The sequence below is a fragment of the Melanotaenia boesemani genome, chromosome 13, assembly GCF_017639745.1.
Source record: "Melanotaenia boesemani isolate fMelBoe1 chromosome 13, fMelBoe1.pri, whole genome shotgun sequence".
NCBI classification, from domain to species: Eukaryota; Metazoa; Chordata; class Actinopteri; order Atheriniformes; family Melanotaeniidae; genus Melanotaenia; species Melanotaenia boesemani.
The window spans coordinates 2539274-2565195 of record NC_055694.1 but is presented as its reverse complement, the minus strand read 5'-3'; the positions used below and the strand labels follow the sequence as shown (position 1 = coordinate 2565195).

Below are 25922 nucleotides of genomic sequence, written 5' to 3'. Positions count from 1 at the left end.
TTTCATTGTTTTTGTGTCTTTTAATCATTTTATGGTTCTCCAAAACTGTGCTTACAGTTAAGTGCAATGGACAAATAAAGTGATCATTGTGTGGTAATAGGGTCCTTGAATCCTTAATACTGCTGTCTAAACATGAAACATAAGACTTTTGGATTTTGTTGCATACTATAGAAAGATTGAATCAAATTCCAGCTAAATGTTACCTGTGGAGAGGAATAGTTTTAATTCTGAAGACCCTGGTAAGATGATAGCAATGCTAGTTTTGGTATTTTAACTGAGCAATGTGACGTGGAAGCATTCAAGTTCAGAGAGTATTGTCTTTAGTGTGGCACAATATGTTGATGCGAAATGGAAAGTGCACAGAATTAGTGGCGGAACTGGAAGGTTAGCCATTGGATTGGACACACCAGGTGATTGACAGTCCACTTGAAGGTTTGAGAAGTCTTCAGAACTGCATGGATCACCAGCATCACTACACCAGTTGGATGTAGAGTATAAAGTAGTTTCCTTATTATTCATCCTTCAAAAAATATATTTATATGGAATTGTATGGAAGCCTATTACCGCCACTTGTAAATAAAAAAAAAATTATTCTGACTTTTAATTTTAAGAATTTTTGAGTGACATAACTGTGATACTATGTGTGTGTATATATATATATATATATATATATATATATATATATTTACAAATAGTGGGAATGGGCTTTCATTTGTTTGGTTGTACATTTTTAGAAGAGATAATAAAGCTACTACTGTTATGTAAAGCCCTATTTCCACCAGGAGGTCGGCGTCAATTGGGTTTGGTAAACCTTGATCTCTGTTTTGTTTCCACAGCCAACCGTATCCTGGCAAGTGGTGTATCGGCCTAGAAGTGATAGATGTGTCATCTATGTAATAGTATGATGTCATAGTGGCACAATGCCTTCCTTGAATTGTAACGAAGTAAAAGGAGACCAAGAACCAAAGGAGGGGAATGGGGGACATCCAGGAGTTTGTTTTCTTTCTTCTTGGCATGTCACATGCCACTTGTGTCCTTAGACAACAAAAACTCCACTGTATATTTATACATGCAGCTGTTCCTGTTTTGTTCTTAGTGCAGTGTTGCAAAGGAAGTGAATCTTTGTCAATGAAGTCCCAAGAACGTAGGATGGTCCGAGTCAGATTTTGTGGTATCCTTCCCAGATTTTGTCTGTGGAAATGCAAAAAACAAGCAAAAAAAAAAGTGTACCAACCCAGACCTGTTGGTCAAAAAGGGCACAAGGCTATCAATATAATATTAGGATGATGCTATGTAGCCGCGTTAATCATGTTATGCTAGCAATTGCTCAACTGATTAGTTTTAAGCCAATGTAGAGAAACCAGGTCATAATTAGTTTTCATAGTGTATTTAGGGACTACACATCAACTCAGTTAATTAGGATTTTCACGTTGGAGCTGAAAATTTTACTTACCCCTTTACTTAGCGCTGACTAGCGCTACATGATCCAGTTTTTTTTTAAACAGGAGGCTAGCAAGGCTTCTAGTTGGTTTTAAAGTAGCTAAAGCATGAAAATGTGGAGAAATCCTGTTACTAGTCTGATTTTGGCTCATTTTGACTTTTAATATATTCATTGTTTCTTCTTTCAGAAAAAGTTTTAGCTAGTACATATTTGTTTTTGCATTGACGTTTGTTTGTTCTTCCTGCTTCTGTTCCCTGCTGTCGCTTTGCTCTTTCACTCTCTCCTCTGCTTGCATTCTTCTACCAATATTATTATTTTTCTATTCAAGAAATTTATGAGCAACAGCTCCTGGATACTCATTAATCACTTGGAATGTATTTTGTGATAGATTTGATTGGATGCTTTTTTTTAAAGACTTACAATCTTGCCAGTGTCATGTCATTGTGGCCTACAAATAGTAGAAGTCTTATCTACAGTTACTCAGGAGCTAAAGCTAATTAGCCACAAGATGCCTCCCCTCTACAAATGACTATTACACTATAACTTCAGGTTATAGAAGTTGTAGAAGTTAAATGCTGGAAACAAAGATTCAATGGCTTGAGGTGAATATGGAAGTAAATGATTGCGTGGAAACGATAAAGCTTTGACTAATAAAAAACAGCGGACAAGATCTTGCTAACACACGGCTAATTAGCACAAACATGGCTGGAAAGAAACTGGAGGACGGTGTAGAAGGTAATAATTCTTTTACTGATAGTTGTGCCTGGAATGCTCTTGGTGCAAAGCCGAAAAGTAAATCATCTCACAGGGAAATGGGAGTACGAGTAACAGGCATAGCCCAGTTTGCTGAGATTAGTGATGCGACCAGTTGGCCAGCTCTGCCATCCAGACCAAGCACCTCCTCCACCCCTCTCCCTAGCAAGACAGCCATGGCCAGTTGTCAAAAGGAAAATGAACAAATCCCCTCCACAACAATCAGACATGCAACTACAGAGCAGGTTTGCTCCACTGCTGCAGGATTCTGGATCTACATCTGATGACCGTGATGAAATCTCCCTACACACCAGGGTCAGACCAAAGAACAACTCAGAAGGTAAATGCAAACGGCTGGGCCTCAGATTCTGGTTGTTGGTGACTTTGGTGTAAAAGACATGAGAAAAGTATGGGCAACGTACTGAATTACTGTGCTTTCCCAAGGATATGGTATCAGATGTGAGTAACAAAATTACACAAATTGTGGCTGCACACCCAGTGGTGGAAAACCTCATCCTGCATGTGGGGTGGAAAGATGCTGTGAAACAACAATCTGAGAAGCTAAAACGGGACTTTACTAAACTGCTGGATACAATCAGGCCTCTCCCTCCCATTAGAGGAGGAGTGGAGAGATCCAGCAGGCTGTTTAGTCTGAATAGATGGCTGTCGGCTGCATTTATCACACATTGAGTTAATTTCATTTCAGTTTCTTCTAGGACTACAGGCACTTTTTTTAAGGTAGATGGATTCTGCCTGAACAGCTCATGAGGTAGGCTGTTCGCCTCCAACCTGTTTTATTTTCTCAGTAGACACTAGCTTTGCTAAATGTCAGATCTTTGGCTGGAAAAACATTTTTAATCAATGATTTTATTACAAAGCACAAACTTAATTTCTTGTTTTTACAAAAAGCTGGTTAGACAGAGAAAATGATTGGGTTGTTCTTATAAAAGCGACCCCTCCAAACTTCAGCTCTGAGTGAAGCTAGATCACATCAGAAAGGTGGAGGAGTGGCTGTTTGATTTAATGACTCCCTCCAGATATCTAATAAAAACTTTGCCTCATTGGCATATGTGTCTTTCCAGATGACCTCCCCATCTCATGTGTTGTTCCGTGACATATACAGGCCACCCAAACACTGAGCAACGTTTCTGATGACATTGCTGAACTGCTGTCAATAATCTGTGTTGACGCTGACTGTGTAGTTATTGTTGGTGATTCACACATTTATGCTGATAACCCGGAGGACAGAGGGACCAAAGAACTGTGTTGCGTTCTTGATAACTTTGGTCTAACTTAGCACGTGGAACATATCCCTTTCTCTGTCCTTTTCTCTTTCTTTTCTTCTCCTGGTAATGTCCTCTTGCGTTTCATTGATGAATCAGCCATGTTGCACGTTCAAAATGGTCACTGCGTTCTTATCCAGTCGTTGCATGTGATGCGGTACGTACAGGGCTGGGATATATTTAATGTGCACCCAAATGTGCACGTCAACAATCTTCACCATCTGTGTAAATACTTGCTGCAGCAGGATGCAACCAAAACACTTTATACTGGAGGTCACCACTAGAGGCAGTATACAGCACTCTGAACTAGTGCGAAGGCCAATCTGCCGGTCACAGTGTATTTCTGGGGCATGCGCGTAGACAACAGTTAATGTGCACGCACATGCTACCTTGTGTCAACGAGAATGGCCTTTGTGCCACACAAACTCTAGGGTTGCGTGGCAGCCATGATATGGATGCTTTGCTTAAGCTGGAGTTATTCTGCCGCAGCGTCTGCTCTGACAGCATCACCAGCGTGGGCTTCACGTAGGTCAGCGGAGGCTTGACGTGCACCCCTGCTATGCAGCAAAGTCATGTAAGTACTCCCTTGTGATTGGTCAGTTTGTGATTATGTGTTTATGGATTTCTGGATCTTCTTGCTGACTTTGTGCAGTAACCACCATTTTGATTTGTTTGCGCTGTAAAAATTTTAACAGATGAACTATTTCTTCATTTACTTCCACAGGCTTGTGAAGACACTGGACCACGTCGGATTCCAGCCTTGTTGGTCGGACTGGTTGACTTGTAATTTTCTACTATATGCAGTCTTATTACTGTGGGTGGCATTGCTTTGGCTTTCGAAGGTACTGTGAGGAACCTCTGTGTCATTTATGACCCCATTTGTCTTTCATTTGCATATTCAAAAATGCCTGTAGAGTGGTTGTCTTTCCTCTGGAGAGTATTACCAAAATCAGCATTATGATCAAACTTTTGATTTACACCACTAGTGAACAGTCCTATCAATATAAATATTTGTATATTTAAGTCATTACTGTATAAAAAAAACTACAGCACAATCTCTCCAGTCCTCATTGTGGGTTAACCTTTATTCCAAGAGGAACTTAAAGACTAATCCATTTACAACCATCATTAACACATAGACAATACAAAATAAATATTCACCATCACTTTGTTTCTCATCACCAAATAAATACCAAATATGTGCAGCTCACTTTTTCCTAGTGTATAGCAATGTACTCAAAATAGTTCAGGGAAATAAAAAGCAAATCATATAAACAGAAACACACAAAAAATTGTTACAAAATTATTTAGAAACCTTTAGTTACAAAATATTTGCACGTAAAAAGATCCCAGTACTTAAATAAAGAATAAGATTTATAAAACAATTTATAGTTGATATCTTAAAATATTTCCTCTTTGTTCAGCTATGCAGAGGAAATGATCCCTCCTTCTCTTGATTATTGTTTTAAAATCTTCTCAAGTAAGATTTTGAAATAAATAACTTAAATAAAAACAGATAATGAATAAATAAAGTGAAATAATACAGCCGACATGAGTAAGTTAGTTATCAAACCAACATTTGCACAGGACTTAAATAGTTACACATCGATATTAAAAATGAAGCTACAAACTAGTCGTGGAGGTGCAACAACACTATGTTTATGTGGAACACTATCAACATTATTGGGTGAAGATGGGATCTGTTCACTAACTAAGAAATCAGCTCAGGTTGTATACTGCAGTCCTGACATTGTTCTGCACTCGCTGTCCCCATCTGGACCCCCCCCCATCCCCAACCACCCCACCCACCCCACCCCTAATTTGCAGACACACACTTTCCTGTCATAAAGCAACATGCAAACCAGAAACAAACTCAAATAACAAAGATACAAAATGAGAGGAGTTAATTACGTAGAGTATTCCAAGGGATTAAGGACAGAGAGTGGTGCAGTCACTGAGATGTGTCGTCGTTGCCCCCCCCATCCAATCTCCCCCATCACCCCTCTGGTCCCTCACACCTCAATGCCCTTCACCGCCTGGTTGATGGACTCCAGCAGAGCCCGGTTCTCTGGGTTCTGGTAGCAGTCTTTATTGGTAAACATGTGGGTCAGGGTCTCCACGTAGCTGTCGAAGTTCTGCTCGGACAATGGTTCCTGCTGAACACACAAGTCCAGAAGTAAAAAATACGAGTTAACCTGGAAAGCAGCATGAGATCCTACAGTACATAAGGTGTCTGCACACACTAGAAAGCAGCAATGCTAACATGTAGCATGGAAACATGACTCAGAGAAACTCAGCTAAAAGACTCTACCAGGTATTGGCATCCAAACCAAACACAGTTCAAACCTCAAACAGTTATACGAGAATGTAAGAAAACCACCTCTGTCCACTTTGGAGCTTCTGCTAGTTTCTAAACTTCATGTTATGGTTGGTGGATGTACAGAAATCTTTTGTTCAGCACAGATCTCACTCAGCTCCCTGGTCAGGGTGTGCTCGTATGGGCTCTCTTGTTCTTATTTTTTTTTTAAAACAAACCCAGAGATTTTCATATCCTCACCATGGTGGGCAGGCGGATGTTGGCCAGACTGTGGATCAAAGCCTGACTCAGACCAGATAACTCCAGGAACAAGGCATCATTCCTCTCCTCTATCTGTTTGTTCTCCTCCTCCATGCTCTTCAGGTTCTTTTCCATTGAGGATATCTGAGGCAGAAAATACAGAACTCAGTCCTGCAGCTGCACAATAACCAGGAATATTAGGAGTTTAATATCTGCCTGACAGCCTAAATACAAAAAACTATTTATGCTGAATGTATGGTGGAAATGTCTGTTTGACAAGTTACAGTTCAGCTTAATGTACTTCATGTGACCTACATGCAGAAATCCAACTCGTTGTTTTCCTTCACCTCTGCCTGTGCTGCATAAAGCTGTAGGCGGTATGCAGGTGTTTGCTGTTGTTGGTCTTTCTAAAGTAAAAAACATTTCTTCTTTCAGGTGCCTACGTTTAACCTGGTTTACACTCCTGTTTGTTATAAATATTTTTATGTAGTTATTTTATTATAAATTTTCACACATTTTAATTGTGTTTTAATGTGATTTTAATTTTTTAATTGTTAGTATTTTTTTCTAATATGTAAAACACATTAAATGGCTTTTTCTATATGAAATGGATTGTATAATAAACTTTCTTTTATGGTTTTCACTTTTAGAGGGAATATTTGATCAAACTTTCACGTTTCACAGAGTCTGAATGCTCATGAGCGACCTTTCCTGCCTGCATGCACTTTGTGCAGGTGATGCAACTGTGCGGTGCTTCTTTCAGACAGGACACTGAAGTCTGTGGTAGTTTAATGAAGGAGAAGCAGAAATGTGTGAGAAGTTCAGTTTGTGCAGCTTTGACTCAGTATCTTAACTTTTGTTCTTTCCTGGTCTCTTAAATACATGTCAGATACCTGTTATGTTGAAAAAAAAGCAATTCATGCATATTAAAACTAAAACAAGCCTTTACACACATCTAAATAAATGACATAACAATAAAAAACACTCATTAAAACCTTCACACAGTCGCACACACACAGGTATACACGCACACACAAAGCACCCCCTCCCCATTTTCCACAAACATGACTTCCTAATTTCTGTCTCTAAACTGAATAAAGGTATAAAACACTAAAAGTGATAAACATCTAGCCTGATGCTTAATTAATAAGACTGTGGACTGTCATGTATCAGCATTTATATTCTCTTTTAATCTCTTCAGCATGAAATTTCTTAATATATCATTGTTAAACTCATCTCAGCACGTCTGCTCTTAAAATCATTTCTGGGCTCAGGCTTTAACGGGTTAAACTAAGCTGAGGTTGCGTTCTCACATGACGGCGAAGAGTTGAGCTCACCTGAGTGTGCAGATTCATCATGTCAGCCTCCATCTCTGAGTTGGACTCATTCAGCTCATTGATCTCCTTGTTTAGCTGTTTGATATCTTCGTCATTGTCCAGAACTGAAGATGAGCAAATATGTTATCGAGACACCTGCATGTATCTGCAGACTTATCGTCCGACATTTCTGCTGAATATCTATTCATCTGTGTCCATGCCTTGAAGAACAATGACATTAAAACCCCTTGCAGACGCATAGAGAACAGTATCAGGAAACAAAGGGGTCTGCTTACCGTCACTAGCTCTGAACTTTGCAGTTATGTACTCGTCTCCAGGAAGCTTTGCTCTCTTCTTGTTGATGGACGCTCTGGGACAACCTGACAGACTGAAAGAAGCAACAGCAATGCTGAAGTTATCCTGACAAAAGAATTACCAGATCAGGCAGGTTTATTTATCTCATAGATTTCATGCGTCTTTCTCATGCCCCAGAGTAAGTTCCCCAGGGTTCCGTGTTTAGACCGAAACTTTTCATGTTGTAAATGTTTCCTTTAGGTAATATTATTAGACAGCATGGTGTAAGCTTGTGCTGTTATTCAAATGATACTCAGATCAATGAAGCCCGACGAAACCAATCAGGTTGTCAGATTACAAAGATGTCTTAAAGACATAAAGACCTGGCGGACTCTGAATTTTGTCCTTTTAAATTCTCTGGACCTGAGAACCTCAGGACTAAATGGAATTACTCTGGATGTATAACTTTGGGTTCCAGTATGACAGTGAGGGACCTTGGAGTTTTTCTGGTTCAGGATCCTTTGACTCACACATACAAATTGTTTCTAGAACCACCTTCCTCAAGTTACGTAATTTTCCCAAAATGAGGAACATCCTGTCTCACAGTGATGCAGGAAAGTAGTCCATGGATTGGTTACTTCCAGACTTCAGTTCCTAATTATTGTTGTGTTCCAGAAATGTTGTGAAAGTCTTCATCTGATCCAAAATGCTGGAGCGAGGATTCTGATGAGGATTATCACCAGAGATCATATTTCTCAAGTTTAAGCTTCTCTTCATCGGCTCCCTGTTAAATCCAGGATAGAAACTGAAATTCTTCTCCATTGCATATGTAGCTCACCATGACAGAGCTCCGCTATATATCAAAAATCCCATAGATCTATATATTACCAACAGAGCACTTCGCTCTCAAACTGCAGCTTTAGTTGTGGTTCTTAGAGGTCGTAAAAGTAGAATTGGAGGCAAACTCTGAAAATGAGGATCTGCTTGTTAGCATGTGGAACTTTAAATGTCTTCTTAAGGAGCAACACATCTCAGTCTCCCATGTGTCATCCGAGTGAGAAGCAGATTTATTTGCATCGATTTGCCCAAAATTATGTGATCTCCTTGAAGACATGAACATGCAGCAGGTTTAGGTCCAAACATCAGCGTGTCCGAACCTCTCGGTACCTTCGGGTAAATAGTGACTGTCAGAATAATATTTAATAAGAAATTTCTGCAGCCAACAGTGTTGAGCGTCAAAAGATCGAGTCTTTTATGTGAATGGATGAATTAAAATGTCTTTCATTCACTAAGATGTGAACTGCTAACGTCAGTTACAGGATGGACTGGCTCTGACGTGTCCTTTCAGATTGTCATTTTCTAGCGTGTGCTGTAACCTGAAGAAGTTCGGGATACCTGCGGTGTGTCAGGAAACTGCCGTTTGCATGACCAGAGCCGTCACAGCCTGGAGTTGGGCAGGCCGGGCCCTCAGCCTTGAAGGCCTTCCAGGAGAAAGGCGTGCCGTTGAGAAGACCCTCCCTCTGCCGGCGTGCCGCCAGCGGACAGCCGTAGGCACTGCGGTGGGTGGCGTACTTCCCACTGATGTGGCCGAGGCTGTCGCAGCCGGGAACTGGACACCTGGAGAGAGGAGCAGAAACCATGATCTGAGTTAAAGGAGTAGACTCAAAACTGGTCCATAAAAAATGAGGAGTGGATGTTTTAACGTATTCATCCTGCGATTTTTAAATGTTTGCCTGCTCCAACACACCTGACTCAAATGAACGTGTTACTGTGCAGAACTTGACAAACTGTTGGAGCTATTTTAATTGAATCAGGTCTGTTGGAGTAGGGAAACATCTAAAACTTCCAGGACCAGTGTTTAGACCACTGTTCTAAATGATATTAGAAGCTGAAATAAAGAATTTAATCACCACTGAAACAAGGTGTATTTAATTAAACCAAAACTGATTTAATGAGTGTGTGATCTTTAATTCATCCAAATTACACTGAGATTTTTGTCCAAACAGAGCAAATAAGCAACAGTTGCTCACTTCAGCAGCTCAGAGTCCTCCTTGTCATCCTTGGTAGGGGTTAATTTGACTCCACCTTTCTTTGCTCGCGGGCATCCAGACAAACTGGAAAAGGAACAAAGAGCAAAGTGAACATTTTGTTAAGCAGCTGTGAAGTAGAGTTTATATATATATATAACTATTACTGCATTACATAGTGCAGTATAATACACTACCTGTCCAAAAACTGTCGTACTCTATTATTTGTTGAACCTGTTTTAATAGCAGGATTCTCTATGGCAACATCTTGATAAGCTTCTTGTGTCACAGCATCTTTTTCTGTCCAGAGTTGCATTAATTTTTTCTCCAAGATAGTAGTGATGGTGGAAGAGTCAGTCCTCCAGTAAACCACAAAGACTGTCAATATGGTTCAGGTCTGGACTCTGTGGTGGCCGATCCATGTGTGAAAATGATGTCTCCTGTTCCCTGAACCACTCTTTCACAATCTGAGCCCCGTGAATCCTGGCACTGTGCCATCAGGGAAGATTAAATAACCTGCTCATTCAGTATATTCGGGTAGTCCTCATTCTTTGGACACATAATGTTGCTGGACCTAGACCTGAACCTAGACCTGACCAACTGCAGCAACCCCAGATCATAGACTGCCTCCACAAGCATGATGGCTGCATCCCTTCATCCTCCTCTCTTCTTATCCTGACGCTCCATCACTCTGGGCCAGGGTAGATCTGGACATCAGACCACATGACCTTCTTCCATTGCCTCAAAGTCCAGTCTTTATGCTCCCTAGCAAACTGAAACCTTTTTTTCTGATTTTCCTCTCATAGTGGTTTTCTTGAGGCTATACAGCAGCTCAGTCCCAATTCATGTGGTTCAGTTGTTGTAAAATGGAGACAAATCCCACCTTCTGTGTGAAGCGTAGTTCCCGGTGATGTGGCCTGATCCGTCACAGCCTGGAGTCGGACACCTGAGGGACACACAGACAGTCTTACGTCAGGAAAAACTGCAGTGTTCCCACTAAATACTTTGAGATCTTTTGTTTTATTTTTTGTAAATGAGTTAGGATCAGTTCGGAGTATCTTATGTTAGTCAGTGTTAAAGTATGAAGGGGAGAGCGTGGACAGAGCTGTAGATGTAGAGCGTTCAGTGAGAGTGTCGAAGACTCAGAAGAAAAGCACACATACTTCAGTTCAGCCGTATGGGCAGCCATGAGGGTCCGAAGTGATTTATCAGCAAGAGGACAGCCTGACAGACTGGAAGATCAGAAAGAGAACGTCAGAGAAGCATACACACAACTGAACTGCTGTGTATAACTGAAGAAAAGGGCCAGAACCTGAACTGGACTAAAGAACCAGGACAGGACAGGGTCGCACACAGAGAAGAAAAGAGTCTTGTAAAGTAGAGTAAAAGTAAAACAAAAAGCTGTTACATCCAGACAGAATAATGTGATCTGAGTGTAACTGATCCAAAAGGTCTCTGTAGTTGGGAAGTCCTCATGGTCCCTGAGCTACATCTGACCATGAAGGTGCTGTTGTTACTCATCTTCAAGATGGGAGAGGGTGTTTTAGTCAATAAACTTTCTTCAGTCTGAGCATCAGTCACATCAATAATCTGAAAATCCTTCAACTATAGAAGACTATGACCTTCCTGATAGCCTGTTGAGACCTGAGGTGCTCTGTACGCATTGCTAACAAGCATGCTAATAGGTTGCATCGGCTCTCGACGGGTTAAAATTCTGAGAAGGTAACTTCAACGTCTTTGCCAGGCCTGTGGTGAAATTTACTGCATCAAACATTTGCCATTTGTCCAGATTTTATTTAATCTCCCTCCCTTGCAAGTGTTGTAAGGTCAATAAGTAATTATTTTAGATTAGCATTTTGATTAGCTTAGACCAGGGATGGGCAACTCCAGTCCTTAAGGGCTGCAGTACTGCAGGTTTTAGATGTTTCCCTTCTCCAACAAACCTGATTAAAATTAAGTGGCTCTAATTTGACAACAGTGAGCTGTCATGTTCTACACTAGCATGTTGACCTATTAATTTGATTCAGGTGTGCTGAATCAGGAAACATCCAAAACTTGCAGGCTAGACAGAGAAAGTCACATCATAATCCGTTTTAGACCAGGTCTGGTTTCCAGCACTGGATGCCAAGATGACATACCAGCAAGAAAAAGACAAATCAGAGTAAAACCTGGGGTTACCTGGCTAAGTCTGCTTTGTGGGTCTCACCTTCGATGTGAAGCGTAATTGCCAGTGATGTGTCCACTTCCATCACAGCCTGGGGTCGGGCATCTGAGACGAGGAGGGTACAGATTAGTTTTGTAATCACAAATTACAAAGGAAGGTAGAGATGAAGAGATGAAAATGGGAATTTTCTTCTCACAGCTCTGTTTACAATCTCTCAACTAATTCCTGTCTTGTACATTGTTAATAAAAAGATTATTAAACACAATTCCTTCTTAATCTTTAGCATTAACACAAAATGTCATCAAAAATTGCCTGTTAATGCAAGTTAGAATAAAATGTTGTTACTGGATGTTTGACTTACACAAGGATGTCTTTTTTGCTGTCTTTGGGCTGAAACTTGACCTTAAAGCTGGTGGTGGTGACTTCACCAGGGTACTTCCTGTCCTCCAGGTTTTCTTGGTCATCTTCTTCACCTTCAGATGAGGTATATGACGGAGCGGTATACTCCACCTGATTACATGTAAAACATAGGTTACATATCAGGTACACAGAGAAAAAGAGGTCTCATTTCTGTACATCTGTGATGGAGTTGCCAACGGTCCAGGGTGTACCAGGCCTCTGAAAATGATTATGCAGGGAAGGAAAATGGATGGATGGATACCTGTAAACTAAAGTAAAATTATTATTATCCACTGAGTTATTACTGTGGGTCTTTGTTTGATTCTAAAGACACTGATCCACACCAGCAGGATCTACAGCAGGGACATTGGAATAACATTCGAACTGGAGAAATGTGGTGAAATGGTAACAAAGAGAGGAGTTCCACCCCAAATCCAGTGTCCAGAGGCTATAGACTAAGATCCAAGAGGTAGGCCGAGTACTAGTGAGCATCAGGGCCGCTATCCGGGAGGAAACATCCTAGCTCCATGAATACATCATAAAGGTGGCCGCCAGGGATGAAGCACTGAGTGAATACCTCAGTCAATGGAACCTGGAGGAAAATGACATGAAGGAACCATCATGGAAGGACAAGCCCTGCATGGGATGTACCACCGACAGAAGGCTGAAGTGGTGGATATGAACAAGTCCTACCAATGGCTTGGGGGGACTGGACTGAAGGAAGGCACAGAGGCGGTAACCATGGCAGCACAGGAGCAAGCCTTGAGTACCAGGGCAATCAAGACCCAGGTCTACCACACCAGGCAGGAGCCCAGATCTACCGCGCCGGGTAGGACCCCAGTTCTACCGCGCCGGGCAGGACCCCAGGTCTACCACACCAGGCAGGACCCCAGATCTACCGCACCGGGTAGGACCCCAGTTCTACCGTGCCGGGCAGGACCCCAGTTCTACCGTGCCGGACAGGACCCTAGGCGGAGGCCCCTGAAACAATCCAGCACCTTACAACAGAGTGCAAGATACTGGCAGGGAAAGAATACATGGAACGCCATGACCGAGTAGCTGGCATAGTGTCCAGAAACATCTGTGCAGAATATGGACTGGAGACCCCTAGGTCACAGTGGGAAACACCTCCCAAGGTGGTGGAGAACGAGACAACTAAACTTAAATTTAAAAACATCCATTACTAAATTTTATATATATATATATGTATGTGTGTGTGTGTGTGTATTTATATATAATTCAATTAATTAATTCCATTTGATTAATTGATTTAATTTATTAAAATAAAATTTAATTGACATAAATCCTTTTCATTTAATGTATTTTGAACTATTTTTAGATTAGTATTAAATAACTAATCTAGTTAAACTTTGACGTTGTCTAATTTCCTACCAGGACACTGCAGGAACAACGAGGTTTATCTTGTTCTATTTTTTGGGACCATTTCTGCAGCTTTCTTTCTTTTTTATTTCCCCACAGATTTGTGACACAGGGAATGACCCGGCGCTGTTATTTCCTCCTTTTATCTGCATGTCTTTGCTTAAAGAGATGTGAATGTGGCTATGTTCTCTACCTCTTCATGGTCTTCATCTTTGACTTCACTTGATTTGGTGAAATCAAGAGGTTCCTCCCAGTCTGGTTGAGTGTGGCCCTGAGATAATGTGGCTCCCACGGGTTGAGAGGAGGAGGAGGAGGAGGATGAAGGCTCTGGAGACTGCATGTCGTCCCTCTTGGTCTTCTTCATGCTGAGGTCCAAGGTGCCGTTCTCATCCACCTCGATGTCCGACTCCTGCAGGGTTAAAATACAGGGTGAAGCTAAAGTGTGGCTGCAGTGAGGTTACGTTTTTGTCCAGAAGAGAAGCTGCATGGCTTCAGCCCAGCTTCTCCAGTCCTACATGTTACATGTACAGCCATATTCCAAGATGATAATACCGGGATTCATGGGGCTCAGATTGTGAAAGAGTGGTTCAGGGAACGGGACACATTATTTTCACACAGGGATTGGCCACCACAGAGTCCAGACCTGTACCCCACGGAGAATCAGACTCTCACATCATCAATACAAGATCTTGGAGAAAATGAATGCAACACTGGATGGAAATAAATCTTGTGACATTGCAAAAGCTTATTGAAGCAACGCCTCAGGGAATACTTTGAAATCAAAGCTAAAGACAGTCCCACCAAATATTAGAGTGTGTCATTTCTTTGGCCAAGCAGCGTTGCTAATGGTAACAAAGTCTTCTTTATATCAGAAATACTCCCACAGAGAAGCTCTTGTTATGATTTATTCTGTTATTTGCATCGTTGCAATGCAAATCTCTGAAATATTGACTGTCGGCCAGAAATTTATGCTTTTAGTGAAGTCCACCTCTGTTTGTCTTGCTCCTCCCCAACATTCACAACATTTCCTCTTCAACTCATTAAGATTTGGAGGAAAAAGCTCACTGGAAAATCTCAACATTTAAAATGATAGAAAGATAAGGAACTCTGGGAAGTGCAGATATTGTAAGAGGTTTTGGATAAACAGGTTTTCTGAGTAAATGATATGTTAGTAAAGGAAAGCTTGAATACCTTGGCGCAGGGCTCCGTGGGTTTGGTGCTGAGGGTTTCTGGTCTCTCCCAGCAGCGAGTAGACAGATTGAGGATGGCTGTTGCCGCCATGTGGGCTGCCTCTGCATCTTGGCTATAGTCATAACTACTTGAGGACAGAGGGCTCTTGGAAAAGCTTCCAGATACACAGTGACTGGGGGAGGGTGCCTTGGGAAATGATTTAGCTGTGTGCAAATAAAGTAGAAAGGATTTACTGAAATGACCATGAGAGAGCGGCAAATTCTTACTTTATCCATTAAAGTTTTAGTTTAAACTGTCTGAAATAAAAACAATACATAACTAGTTGTATTCAAGTTTCATCTACAACTTTGCTTCACTGTTAAACATGTCGCATGTCAAATTCTATACAGAAATGAGGGACAGGAGCTCAGGTCTTACACTTGAATGCTTTGGGTGATGTGTCGGCGCTGCTGGGTGTCTTTGGAATAATCATTCGCTTTCCAAAGACCTGCACGTCAAAGCTTGCATAGTCAAAAGACACCTTGGAGTATTTCTCCAGCTCCTTGGCCAGGTTAGCTCGAGGTGTGGTGGTCACCGTGTTGGGCCGGTAGCTGCCATACTGAGGGATCTCCAGCTGCTTTACAAAACACATGGGTCTGGAGGAAAATTCAGACGTTATGCAAATTGTTGTACTCATAAATATAAAACAATAACATAAAAATGGCTTGTGTTTCTTACCTCAGCACTCTGTCAGAGTTGGAAGAAGTTTCGGTGGCTGAAGCCTGTAAATGAACCTGTTTGTCCTGCGTCTTGTTCAGTTTAGTTGCTGCAGCTATGGGGCAGCCCGACAGACTGATGGGGGGATACACATTCACATGTTTGCACTTCATAAAACTCTTATCAACAGGCAAATATTGGTTAAGAAGTATAAGTATGAGTTAGTGATATTAACCCTCAAGGCACCTACGAAGACCAAATGTGGACCTTCTGCTTCTTTTGTTTTAGATTCATAATATCTGCTTTAGTTTAAAGGCTAATTCTATTAAACTTGACCAGAATTTTTGTTTTATTATTATGTTTAAAACTCCATGATCCCCTTGTTGAATTTTGACAAACATTATGCCAACACTCCACCTCAGGACCAATTCGGTCCTGTTGACTTCCATTATAAACACGTATCTTTTATACACTATAATCCTCAGATATTATAATGCATGTTCTGTGTTTTTCTCATTGACAAAGAGGATTTCTTATGACATAAAAGGCATAAAAACCTAAAAAGTATAAAAATTTGACCTATTCTACTGATTACAGTTTTGTGACACTTTTATGAGCCGTGCCATTTTGGTACCGAAGAGTTCTTTTTTAAAGGTGCCTCAAGGGTTAAATATTATTATATTCTGTTTTTGGGTGTTTTATTAACCTGCGGTGTGTGTTGCGGTTACTGTTCACATGGCCCTGGCCTGTGCAGCCTGGAGTGGGACACTTCAACACATTCTCATGCATGGCGAGGACTACGGACACACAGCAGACGTCACCCCATGTCAGTATGTTTAGTTTGCTCCAGATGTGAGTACAATTAGAGCTAAAAGCAGCTGAAGTAAAAACATGAGCTGAAACAGCAGTTAATGTAGACAAAAAAAGTTCTACATCAGCAGGAAGTAGCAGTGGTAGCGGATAAACTGGTGGTTTAACGTGTGACATTGGTCTATTTCTTATGGTTGCAGTCATGTGAACTCACTCTCTGGGGGGATTCTGTCTTTATGAGGACATCCAGACAGACTGCGGTGGTGAGGATATAACCCGGTAACATGACCAGTCCCGTCACAGCCTGGGGTCGGACACTTCACTTCCTTCTTGTCTGAACAGAAGAGTTTGTGATGTAGAGGAGGAATTAAAGCACAAACACAATGGAGGACTTGTGGGGAATTAATACTGGATGCTGGACTCAGTTTAATAAACACATAAACTCTAAGTGAAATAGAAAGTGAGGTGAAATTAAGAATTATATTTAGGAAAATCTTTTGTTATTTTATAGTCAAGTAATAATAATTAGATGCACCATATAAGTACAGATGGTTTTGTGGCTACCTGTAAACTAAAGGGTTAAGTCCAAACATATGAAAGCCCATTCCCATTATTAATTAAAGTATTAAAGCATCTTATGAGACAAAAAGTCATAATTATGAGACATTATGAGGTCATTATAATGAGATTAAATTATTCCGATAAAATATCTCATAATAATGACTTTAAATCTCATAATTATGAGAAATGTTGTCTATATGCTTCATTTATAAGAGGCAGGATGGATTTCCATACAAACACAAGTGAAAAACTCAGGAAATAAAAATAATTATTCAATGATCATTTTCCTTTATGAACCAATAATCTAGTAGGGATGAATAAAGGTAAAATAAAGGGAAAGACTGCTGCTCTTTCAACCTTCTTCGATGCTAACGAGGTGGCTAACCAGTTGAGGCATACTACCACAAAGAGCCCTGGACCTGACAATGTCTGCGCAAGCTATGTGCAGACCAGCTAAGTGTCATTTTTCATGCTGTTTACTGGAATCTCTAAAGCTGCAGACTGCTCCTGAGATCTGGAAACATCCTGTAATCACCCCTGTGCCTGAGTGCAGCTGCCCTGCTGTATTAAATGGTTTTAGACCTGCAGCGGTGGCCTCTCTTGTTATGAAATCCTTTGAAAAGATCATTAAGAAGGAAGTTTTGTCCCAGATGAGCACTGCTTTGACCCATTCCAGTATGCGTGTAGGGCGGGTAGAGGTGTGGAGGCTGCTGCGGTTACTCTCCTGCATTGTTGTTTAAACACCTGGAAGGCACCAAAACTCATGTCAGAGTTTTGTTTTATGAATTTTTCATCTGCATTCAACTCCGTACAGCCCTATTTACTGGTTGAAAAGGCTTATTGATAACTTCAAACTTCCTCCTAATCTGACTGGCTGGATTTTGGATTGTCTTACCAACAGGTCACAGTGTGTGAAGGTACGTGGTGTTTTCTAATGTGCTCCCCTCTTCTACAGGTTCTCCACAGGGTTGTTGTCTCTCTCCACTTTTATACCTTCTGTACACTGAGTCGCGGTAATGTTAATAACATATATTTTAAAGTTTGCTGACGACACGGCCGTCGTTGGCCTGCTTGAGGATGGGAGACAGCACATGGGCAGGTAGTGATGATTTTGTAAGCTGGTGTGGAAACTCTTCCCTCCATATAAATGTGTCTAAAAGCAAAGAAATGGTCATTGATTTTAGAAAATCTCCACCAACCCCCCCTCTGCTTTTATCAAAGCAGCTGTCATGGAGAAGGTGGACAGCTATAAATATCTGGTTCTGCTTCTAGACAACAAGTTATGTTTTGAGCCTCACACTGACGTCACCTCTAAACGGTACAAAAGAGGTTATTCTTTTTAAGAAAGATGAGATCTTTAATGTTTGCACTGGAATGCCTCTTTTATAAAGGTGGACGTGAATCAGTTTTATCTTGTTGTATTAATGCTGGTTCGGGAGCTTAAATCTGGCCGGTTGGGTAGTTTAGTGAAAGCTGCTGGTAAGTGTCTGGATACCAGAAGGAGGGCCTTTTGGCCGTCTTTAACAGTTATGTGGTGAGGAAGGCTCATTCTGGACTGAACTGCCTGGCCCAGCCTCTCCAGAGTGAGTTTGTCTTTCTACCTTCAGGGCTCCTGTAGGGAGGACAAAGAGACTAAAGGTGTCGCTACTGCTGTTCACCTCTGGGTGGTAAAAGCCACTGAGGAGACCTATTTTTGTTCATAGTTTATTTATCCTGTTTTAATTTATTTATTGTTATTGGATTGTGTGAATCAGAGCCCTGCTTCTGATTGAAAATCTTTCTCTTTTACAAGGCTTACCAGGTTAAGGATTAGTTTAAGTTAGGCCTGGTTAAACTAATCATGTATGGAGGACAAAAACTGCCAAAAAGAAAACTAAATACAGAAAATATAAAAATAGCTCAATAAACAGATTGAGACTTTATGCATATATAACTTTGACTAAATGAACAAATAAATAAAATGTTATATGAAAATAATTTACAGAAATAAATAATTTTAGGGTTGAGAAAATGTAAAAGGAAATTATACAAAAACAAATGCAGACATAAAATCAGGGAGGAAATAAATTTTTAAAAACAACAAATAAATCAGATTGAAAAACACATGAAAAGAATGAGTATTAATACAAAGTTAAATTAAAACTGTACGACAATAGAAATATAATTTATTTAACATTTTATAGGTTTCTAAATGGAAAAAATATTTTTGTATAGTTTATTGCCGTATAAATTTGTTTATTGAAATCTTAATATTTCTGTATTTATTTCTTATTTTGGCCGCTTCGGTGCTCCATACTCATGCACAGGCGTTCTTTGCAAACTGAACTGAACCAGTTCCTGGACTTGCTACCGTGTAAGCTCTCGTGTACCTTTGCTGTAGTGCGCAGGCCGGCGCGCCACAGACGCCTCGGAGTTCTTCATGGAGGACCCGAACGGCTGGTAGTCTGGGGAGCTCCGGGACTCCTGGCCTCCCTGCACCTCCTCCGCCTTCAGCGCGATGGCCTGCTCCAGCAGTCCCAGGTTCCCCCGGGTCATGTCCCAGTTCTCCGAGTCATCCGTGATTCCTGAGCCCTCTGAGGCACGATCCTGCTCCTCTCCTTCCTCCTCCTCATCCTCCTCCTCTTCCTCATCCTCTTCTTCCTCCTCCTCATCCTCATCCTCCTCCTCGGAGCGGACTTCTATAACCACCGTACCAGGAGACGCTTTGCTTGAGTCTCGATCCTCCTCTTCCTCTTCCACCACTTCACACTCTTCCTTCTCCTGTCTGTCGTCCTCCTCTTCCTCTCGCTCTTCTTCCTCCTCCTCCTCTTCCTCGGTTATGAGAGTGCTGACCTTTTCTTCCCTGAGTGACACAGCTGTTTCAGATCCCTGAGTGGTTGGACTCATATTGTATGGGGTGTCAACCCCTCTCTCTTCTCCCTCCTCTTCCTCCTCCTCATCATGCTCCTCCTCTTCTTCCTCCTCCTCCTCATCCTCCTGCTCATCCCTTGAGCACTGCTCCTGTTTTGATTCTTTGGGCTGCAGGTTGTAATCCCCGCTGGAGTACTGGTGATCCGTGTTTTCCTGTCTCATCATCGGCCTTCCTACCTCCCGTTCTTCTTCCTTTTCTTGCTGCTCTTCATCTTCCTTCTCTTCTTCGGCTTCCTCTTCTTCCTCACCTTTAGTAAACTGAAGTTGAGGAAGAGTAGTTTCTTCTTCAGGTTGCTCTGATGGCTCGTACTTTGTCAGCAGCTGGACATCCTCCTCCTCCTCCTCCTCTTCTTCCTCCTCCTCGTCCTCCTCCTCCTCCTCCTCCTTGGGCTCTGTTTCCTCCTGCAGAGGAATGTCGGCGACCGTTACCGGCTGCTCTTCCCCACCAGATTTCTCCGTTTCGGTTTTGTTCCCAGTCTCCGGCGTGTCCTCGTCATCCAGAGGAGAAGCAATGTCTGCGTCCTGTGTCGTCACCAGTGAGCAGTCGGCTGTGGAAGCCAAGAAAATTTTTATTTGATTTGAGTTTAAGTAATTATTATAATTAAAATTATTATTCAACAATAAATTTAACATTTGTTTTAATAAAATGCATTTAGTGGATAAAACTTCATTTTAATCTAGTTGTTATTAAAACTAATCCTAAATTAGTCTATAAAAAATGGAAAAGGTTGAAACGAGTTGCATTTCACAAATTAGTTGCATTGGTTTTTCTCCATAATCATGTGATTTGATGATTTTGTGCTATGTTTTTGATCCACCTGTTTATTCATGCAAAAATCCATGTATAATATGAAGCTTTTAATCCCAGTATAAACCAGTCTGTAACAGCTTTTAATCCCAGTATAAACCAGTCTGTAACAGCTTTTAATCCCAGTATAAACCAGTCTGTAGCAGCTGTCAGACTGGGAGGTAAAATGATGTAAAATGAATGTATGAATAGATGTAGCAGCATAAAGGTCGACCAGAAGAAGAAAGCAGAATTTATTACTAACAGAACTTTGTAGAAATAACACACAGACCAACAGTGACCAAACCTTTTCTCATCTCATCGTTCTCTCAAGTCTTGGCTTTCAGGAGAAAAAATATTGTTATTGAAACAAACACACAACAGAAACTATTTCCATGTTCCACTTTTTCCTCATTTCCAGTTATTCCTGCTACTATTTACCTGCTATCCTCACTAAACCAACTCCAGCTCAGCTGCTTTGTGGCGCCACCGTGCATCAGAAACGTCTTCTTGGCTTTATTCCAGCCATAGAGGAGCATTATTTTTCTTCTTTTCACACACACATAGAACTTTCTGATAAAATGTTCGCCTCAAATATGGTTGAAGTTGAAATTTCCTTTAAAAAACTGCTCCTGAACAGTTTACTTACGTTTTAATAATTCCATCTTGCTTTTGTCTCTGTGTTTCTCTTTGTCTCTGATGGCGTCTTTTCCCTCCTCTTCCTCTTCTTTCTGCTCCTCCTCCTCCGCTGTGTCGCTGTCTTCTTCTGCCTGTTTGACCGGCTGGCTCCGCCGTTTGGATGCTGACTGGTTCTCTTCAGCCTCGGCCTCCTCTAGCTTCCTCTTCTTCACAAGTGGGCAGCCCAGCACGCTGAGAAGAGGAAGATGAGTACATGAGTGAAGAGCTCCTGAGATGAAAACAGATTGGACGCTTATTTATTGTGTTTTCATCTTAGAATTATTCATAGGCATATTTTTTTAAAACAAAATTAAGTTTAATTTTACTGGACTTAATTTTAAGAAATATAATCTTGTGTGAACAGAACTCATTGTTTTTGATAAAATGTATTTAGTGGATATAATTTCATTTTAATCTAGTTGTTTTTAATACTAATCTTGTTATTGATATGTTCTTAATATAATACTTTAAATGGATGAAGTGGATGACCTCATGGGCACCACTTCAGCTACAGGAAGGTGTGCTCTGATGTCATGGAGGGTGGGCTTGTTAGATCTAATCAGAACCAGTTTGGAAATGAACTCCCAGTTTGTGGATGGGTGCTTTCTTATCCACCTCCACCGCTTAGAGATCTCTGAGCCTAGAAAACCACTGGACGTCCCAGCCGAGCAGTAAATCAACAAACCCTTCTAACAGCTCACAGATAACTTTATCTTGGTAAATAATTCTGTATTTATCTGGGTCGTATCCTGACAGAGTCCCCCGGCATCCTGAATGGGAAAGGTTTTATAATCGTTATGTAAAAGGAAGAGTTAAGGTTATTACTGTGTGGGAGATATTATGAGTTAGTGATGCCTGAGACTGGGAATCGTCGTGTCTTAATTATGAATTTATTTATTGCCATCATGCATAAAGCATGGCTGCATTTCATTTAAATTTATTTAGATTTAATCTCAGAAGAAACATGAATGATTTCCTTTTAATTTATTTCAGCTTCTTGTCTTATTTGCCTTGATGTCTCAGACAGGATTGGACGAGTAGCTGAGTGCAAACCTTTAGGTGGTGCTTCACATCCACACAGAAGATACGAAGCATCTTACCTTCTATGTCGGGAGTATCTTCCACTAACGTGTCCTTTTCCGTCACATCCAGGGGTGGGACAGCTGCTGCTAGTCACACAAGAAAATCCCATCTTCACATGCACAATACACACCTTAAAGATCACTGTGGTGTTCAGTTTAAACATCACGTCTGTTTACCTTAGTTCCAGCTTCATCTCTGGACCAACCTGCTCTGCTGACACTGAAAGTAAAGCAGCAGGAAGGGTCACCACATAAAGGAAGAAAACCCAGCGTCATCTTAGAATTTAAGTTTATTATATAAGCAGTGCATGAACATGTACGATGTGGTGTTCTGATAATATTTATATACCCACTGTCCATCTGATCAGGTTTACCTGTTCAGCTGGATCAAGATTCAGGCTGCAACAAACCTGCAGCAAGTGTGTGATGCTGTCACGTCAATATGGAGCAAAACCTCCGAGGAAGGTTACCTCCACCTGCTTCATCTATCACACCGGGATTAGAAAGAGGACGACCCGGTACTAGAAGATGGACCTGATGAAGAGGACGACCCGGTACTAGAAGATGGACCTGATGAAGAGGACGACCCGGTACTAGAAGGTGGACCTGATGAAGAGGACGACCCGGTACTAGAAGGTGGACCTGATGAAGAGGACGACCCGGTACTAGACGATGGACCTGATGAAGAGGATGACCCGGTACTAGAAGGTGGACCTGATGAAGAGGACGACCCGGTACTAGAAGGCAGTCCTGATGAAGAGGACGACCAGGTACTAGAAGGCGGTCCTGATGAAGAGGACGACCCGGTACTAGAAGGCGGTCCTGATGAAGAGGACGACCCGGTACTAGAAGGTGGACCTGATGAAGAGGACGACCCGGTACTAGAAGGTGGACCTGATGAAGAGGACGACCCGGTACTAGAAGGTGGACCTGATGAAGAGGACGACCCGGTACTAGAAGGTGGACCTGATGAAGAGGACGACCCGGTACTAGAAGGTGGACCTGATGAAGAGGATGACCCGGTACTAGAAGGTGAACCTGATGAAGAGGACGACCCGGTACTAGAAGGCGGTCCTGATGAAGAGGACGACCAGGTACTAGAAGGCGGTCCTGATGAAGAGGACGACCCGGTACTAGAAGGCGGTCCTGATGAAGAGGACGACCCGGTACTAGAAGGCGGTCCTGATGAAGAGGACGACCCGGTACTAGAAGGTGGACCTGATGAAGAGGACGACCAGGTGCTAGAAGGCAGTCCTGATGAAGAGGACGACCCGGTGCTAGAAGGCAGTCCTGATGAAGAGGACGACCCGGTACTAGAAGATGGACCTGATGAAGAGGACGACCAGGTGCTAGAAGGCAGTCCTGATGAAGAGGACGACCCGGTACTAGAAGGCAGTCCTGATGAAGAGGACGACCCGGTACTAGAAGGTGGACCTGATGAAGAGGACGACCAGGTGCTAGAAGGCGGACCTGATGAAGAGGACGACCCGGTACTAGAAGGCGGTCCTGATGAAGAGGACGACCCAGTACTAGAAGGCGGTCCTGATGAAGAGGACGACCCGGTACTAGAAGGCAGTCCTGATGAAGAGGACGACCCAGTACTAGAAGGCGGTCCTGATGAAGAGGACGACCCGGTACTAGAAGATGGACCTGATGAAGAGGACGACCAGGTGCTAGAAGGCGGACCTGATGAAGAGGACGACCCGGTACTAGAAGGCGGTCCTGATGAAGAGGACGACCCGGTACTAGAAGATGGACCTGATGAAGAGGACGACCCAGTACTAGAAGGCGGTCCTGATGAAGAGGACGACCCGGTACTAGAAGGTGGACCTGATGAAGAGGACGACCCGGTACTAGAAGGTGGTCCTGATGAAGAGGACGACCCGGTACTAGAAGGTGGACCTGATGAAGAGGACGACCAGGTGCTAGAAGGCAGTCCTGATGAAGAGGACGACCCGGTGCTAGAAGGCAGTCCTGATGAAGAGGACGACCCGGTACTAGAAGATGGACCTGATGAAGAGGACGACCAGGTGCTAGAAGGCAGTCCTGATGAAGAGGACGACCCGGTACTAGAAGGCAGTCCTGATGAAGAGGACGACCCGGTACTAGAAGGTGGACCTGATGAAGAGGACGACCAGGTGCTAGAAGGCGGACCTGATGAAGAGGACGACCCCGTACTAGAAGGCGGTCCTGATGAAGAGGACGACCCAGTACTAGAAGGCGGTCCTGATGAAGAGGACGACCCGGTACTAGAAGGCAGTCCTGATGAAGAGGACGACCCAGTACTAGAAGGCGGTCCTGATGAAGAGGACGACCCGGTACTAGAAGGTGGACCTGATGAAGAGGACGACCCGGGTACTAGAAGATGGACCTGATGAAGAGGACGACCAGGTGCTAGAAGGCGGACCTGATGAAGAGGACGACCCGGTACTAGAAGGCGGTCCTGATGAAGAGGACGACCCAGTACTAGAAGGCGGTCCTGATGAAGAGGACGACCAGGTGCTAGAAGGCGGTCCTGATGAAGAGGACGACCAGGTGCTAGAAGGCGGTCCTGATTAAGAGGACGACCCGGTACTAGAAGGCGGTCCTGATGAAGAGGACGACCCAGTGCTAGAAGGCGGTCCTGATGAAGAGGACGACCAGGTGCTAGAAGGCGGTCCTGATGAAGAGGACGACCAGGTGCTAGAAGGCGGTCCTGATGAAGAGGACGACCCAGTACTAGAAGGCGGTCCTGATGAAGAGGACGACCAGGTGCTAGAAGGCGGTCCTGATAAAGAGGACGACCCGGTACTAGAAGGCGGTCCTCATGAAGAGGATGACCCGGTACTAGAAGGCGGACCTGATGAAGAGGACGACCCGGTACTAGAAGGCGGTCCTCATGAAGAGGAAGACCCGGTACTAGAAGGTGGACCTGATGAAGAGGACGACCCGGTACTAGAAGGTGGACCTGATGAAGAGGACGACCAGGTACTAGAAGATGGACCTGATGAAGAGGACGACCCGGTACTAGAAGGCGGTCCTGATGAAGAGGACGACCCGGTACTAGAAGGTGAACCTGATGAAGAGGATGACCCGGTACTAGAAGATGGACCTGATGAAGAGGACGACCAGGTGCTAGAAGGCAGTCCTGATGAAGAGGACGACCCGGTGCTAGAAGGTGGACCTGATGAAGAGGACGACCCGGTACTAGAAACCGGTCCTGATGAAGAGGACGACCAGGTGCTAGAAGGCAGTCCTGATGAAGAGGACGACCCGGTGCTAGAAGGTGGACCTGATGAAGAGGACGACCCGGTACTAGAAGGCGGTCCTGATGAAGAGGACGACCCGGTACTAGAAGGTGGACCTGATGAAGAGGACGACCAGGTGCTAGAAGGCGGTCCTGATGAAGAGGACGACCCGGTACTAGAAGGTGGACCTGATGAAGAGGACGACCCGGTACTAGAAGGCGGTCCTGATGAAGAGGACGACCCGGTACTAGAAGGTAGTGCTGATGAAGAGGACGCCCAGGTACTAGAAGGTGGACCTGATGAAGAGGACGACCCGGTACTAGAAGGTGAACCTGATGAAGAGGACGACCCGGTACTAGAAGATGG

At 42.9% G+C, this 25922-nt stretch overlaps 1 protein-coding gene across 4 annotated transcripts in view; it reads right to left on the bottom strand.

Annotated features, from left to right (window-relative positions):
- Nucleotides 1-5295: 5295 nt before the first annotated feature.
- The window catches only part of LOC121652198 (myelin transcription factor 1-like), a 27113-nt gene continuing 6486 nt past the window's right edge, over nucleotides 5296-25922 (bottom strand). Inside the window, exons 4-23 of one of the 4 annotated variants that reach the window (XM_042004834.1) lie at nucleotides 22507-22549; nucleotides 22348-22416; nucleotides 21219-21439; nucleotides 19242-20330; nucleotides 16526-16645; nucleotides 16208-16298; nucleotides 15523-15636; nucleotides 15223-15440; nucleotides 14806-15008; nucleotides 13808-14023; nucleotides 12197-12345; nucleotides 11878-11940; nucleotides 10835-10903; nucleotides 10555-10617; nucleotides 9675-9758; nucleotides 9040-9261; nucleotides 7647-7738; nucleotides 7372-7475; nucleotides 6035-6178; nucleotides 5296-5633 (exon numbers count right to left, since the gene is read on the bottom strand). In XM_042004834.1, the coding sequence (XP_041860768.1) occupies nucleotides 5490-5633; nucleotides 6035-6178; nucleotides 7372-7475; nucleotides 7647-7738; nucleotides 9040-9261; nucleotides 9675-9758; nucleotides 10555-10617; nucleotides 10835-10903; nucleotides 11878-11940; nucleotides 12197-12345; nucleotides 13808-14023; nucleotides 14806-15008; nucleotides 15223-15440; nucleotides 15523-15636; nucleotides 16208-16298; nucleotides 16526-16645; nucleotides 19242-20330; nucleotides 21219-21439; nucleotides 22348-22416; nucleotides 22507-22549 (3518 nt within the window). In that variant the 3' untranslated portion in view covers nucleotides 5296-5489. The remainder of the gene's footprint in view (nucleotides 5634-6034; nucleotides 6179-7371; nucleotides 7476-7646; nucleotides 7739-9039; nucleotides 9262-9674; nucleotides 9759-10554; nucleotides 10618-10834; nucleotides 10904-11877; nucleotides 11941-12196; nucleotides 12346-13807; nucleotides 14024-14805; nucleotides 15009-15222; nucleotides 15441-15522; nucleotides 15637-16207; nucleotides 16299-16525; nucleotides 16646-19241; nucleotides 20331-21218; nucleotides 21440-22347; nucleotides 22417-22506; nucleotides 22550-25922) is intronic. The other 3 variants (XM_042004835.1, XM_042004836.1, XM_042004837.1) reach the window with 3 other exon arrangements.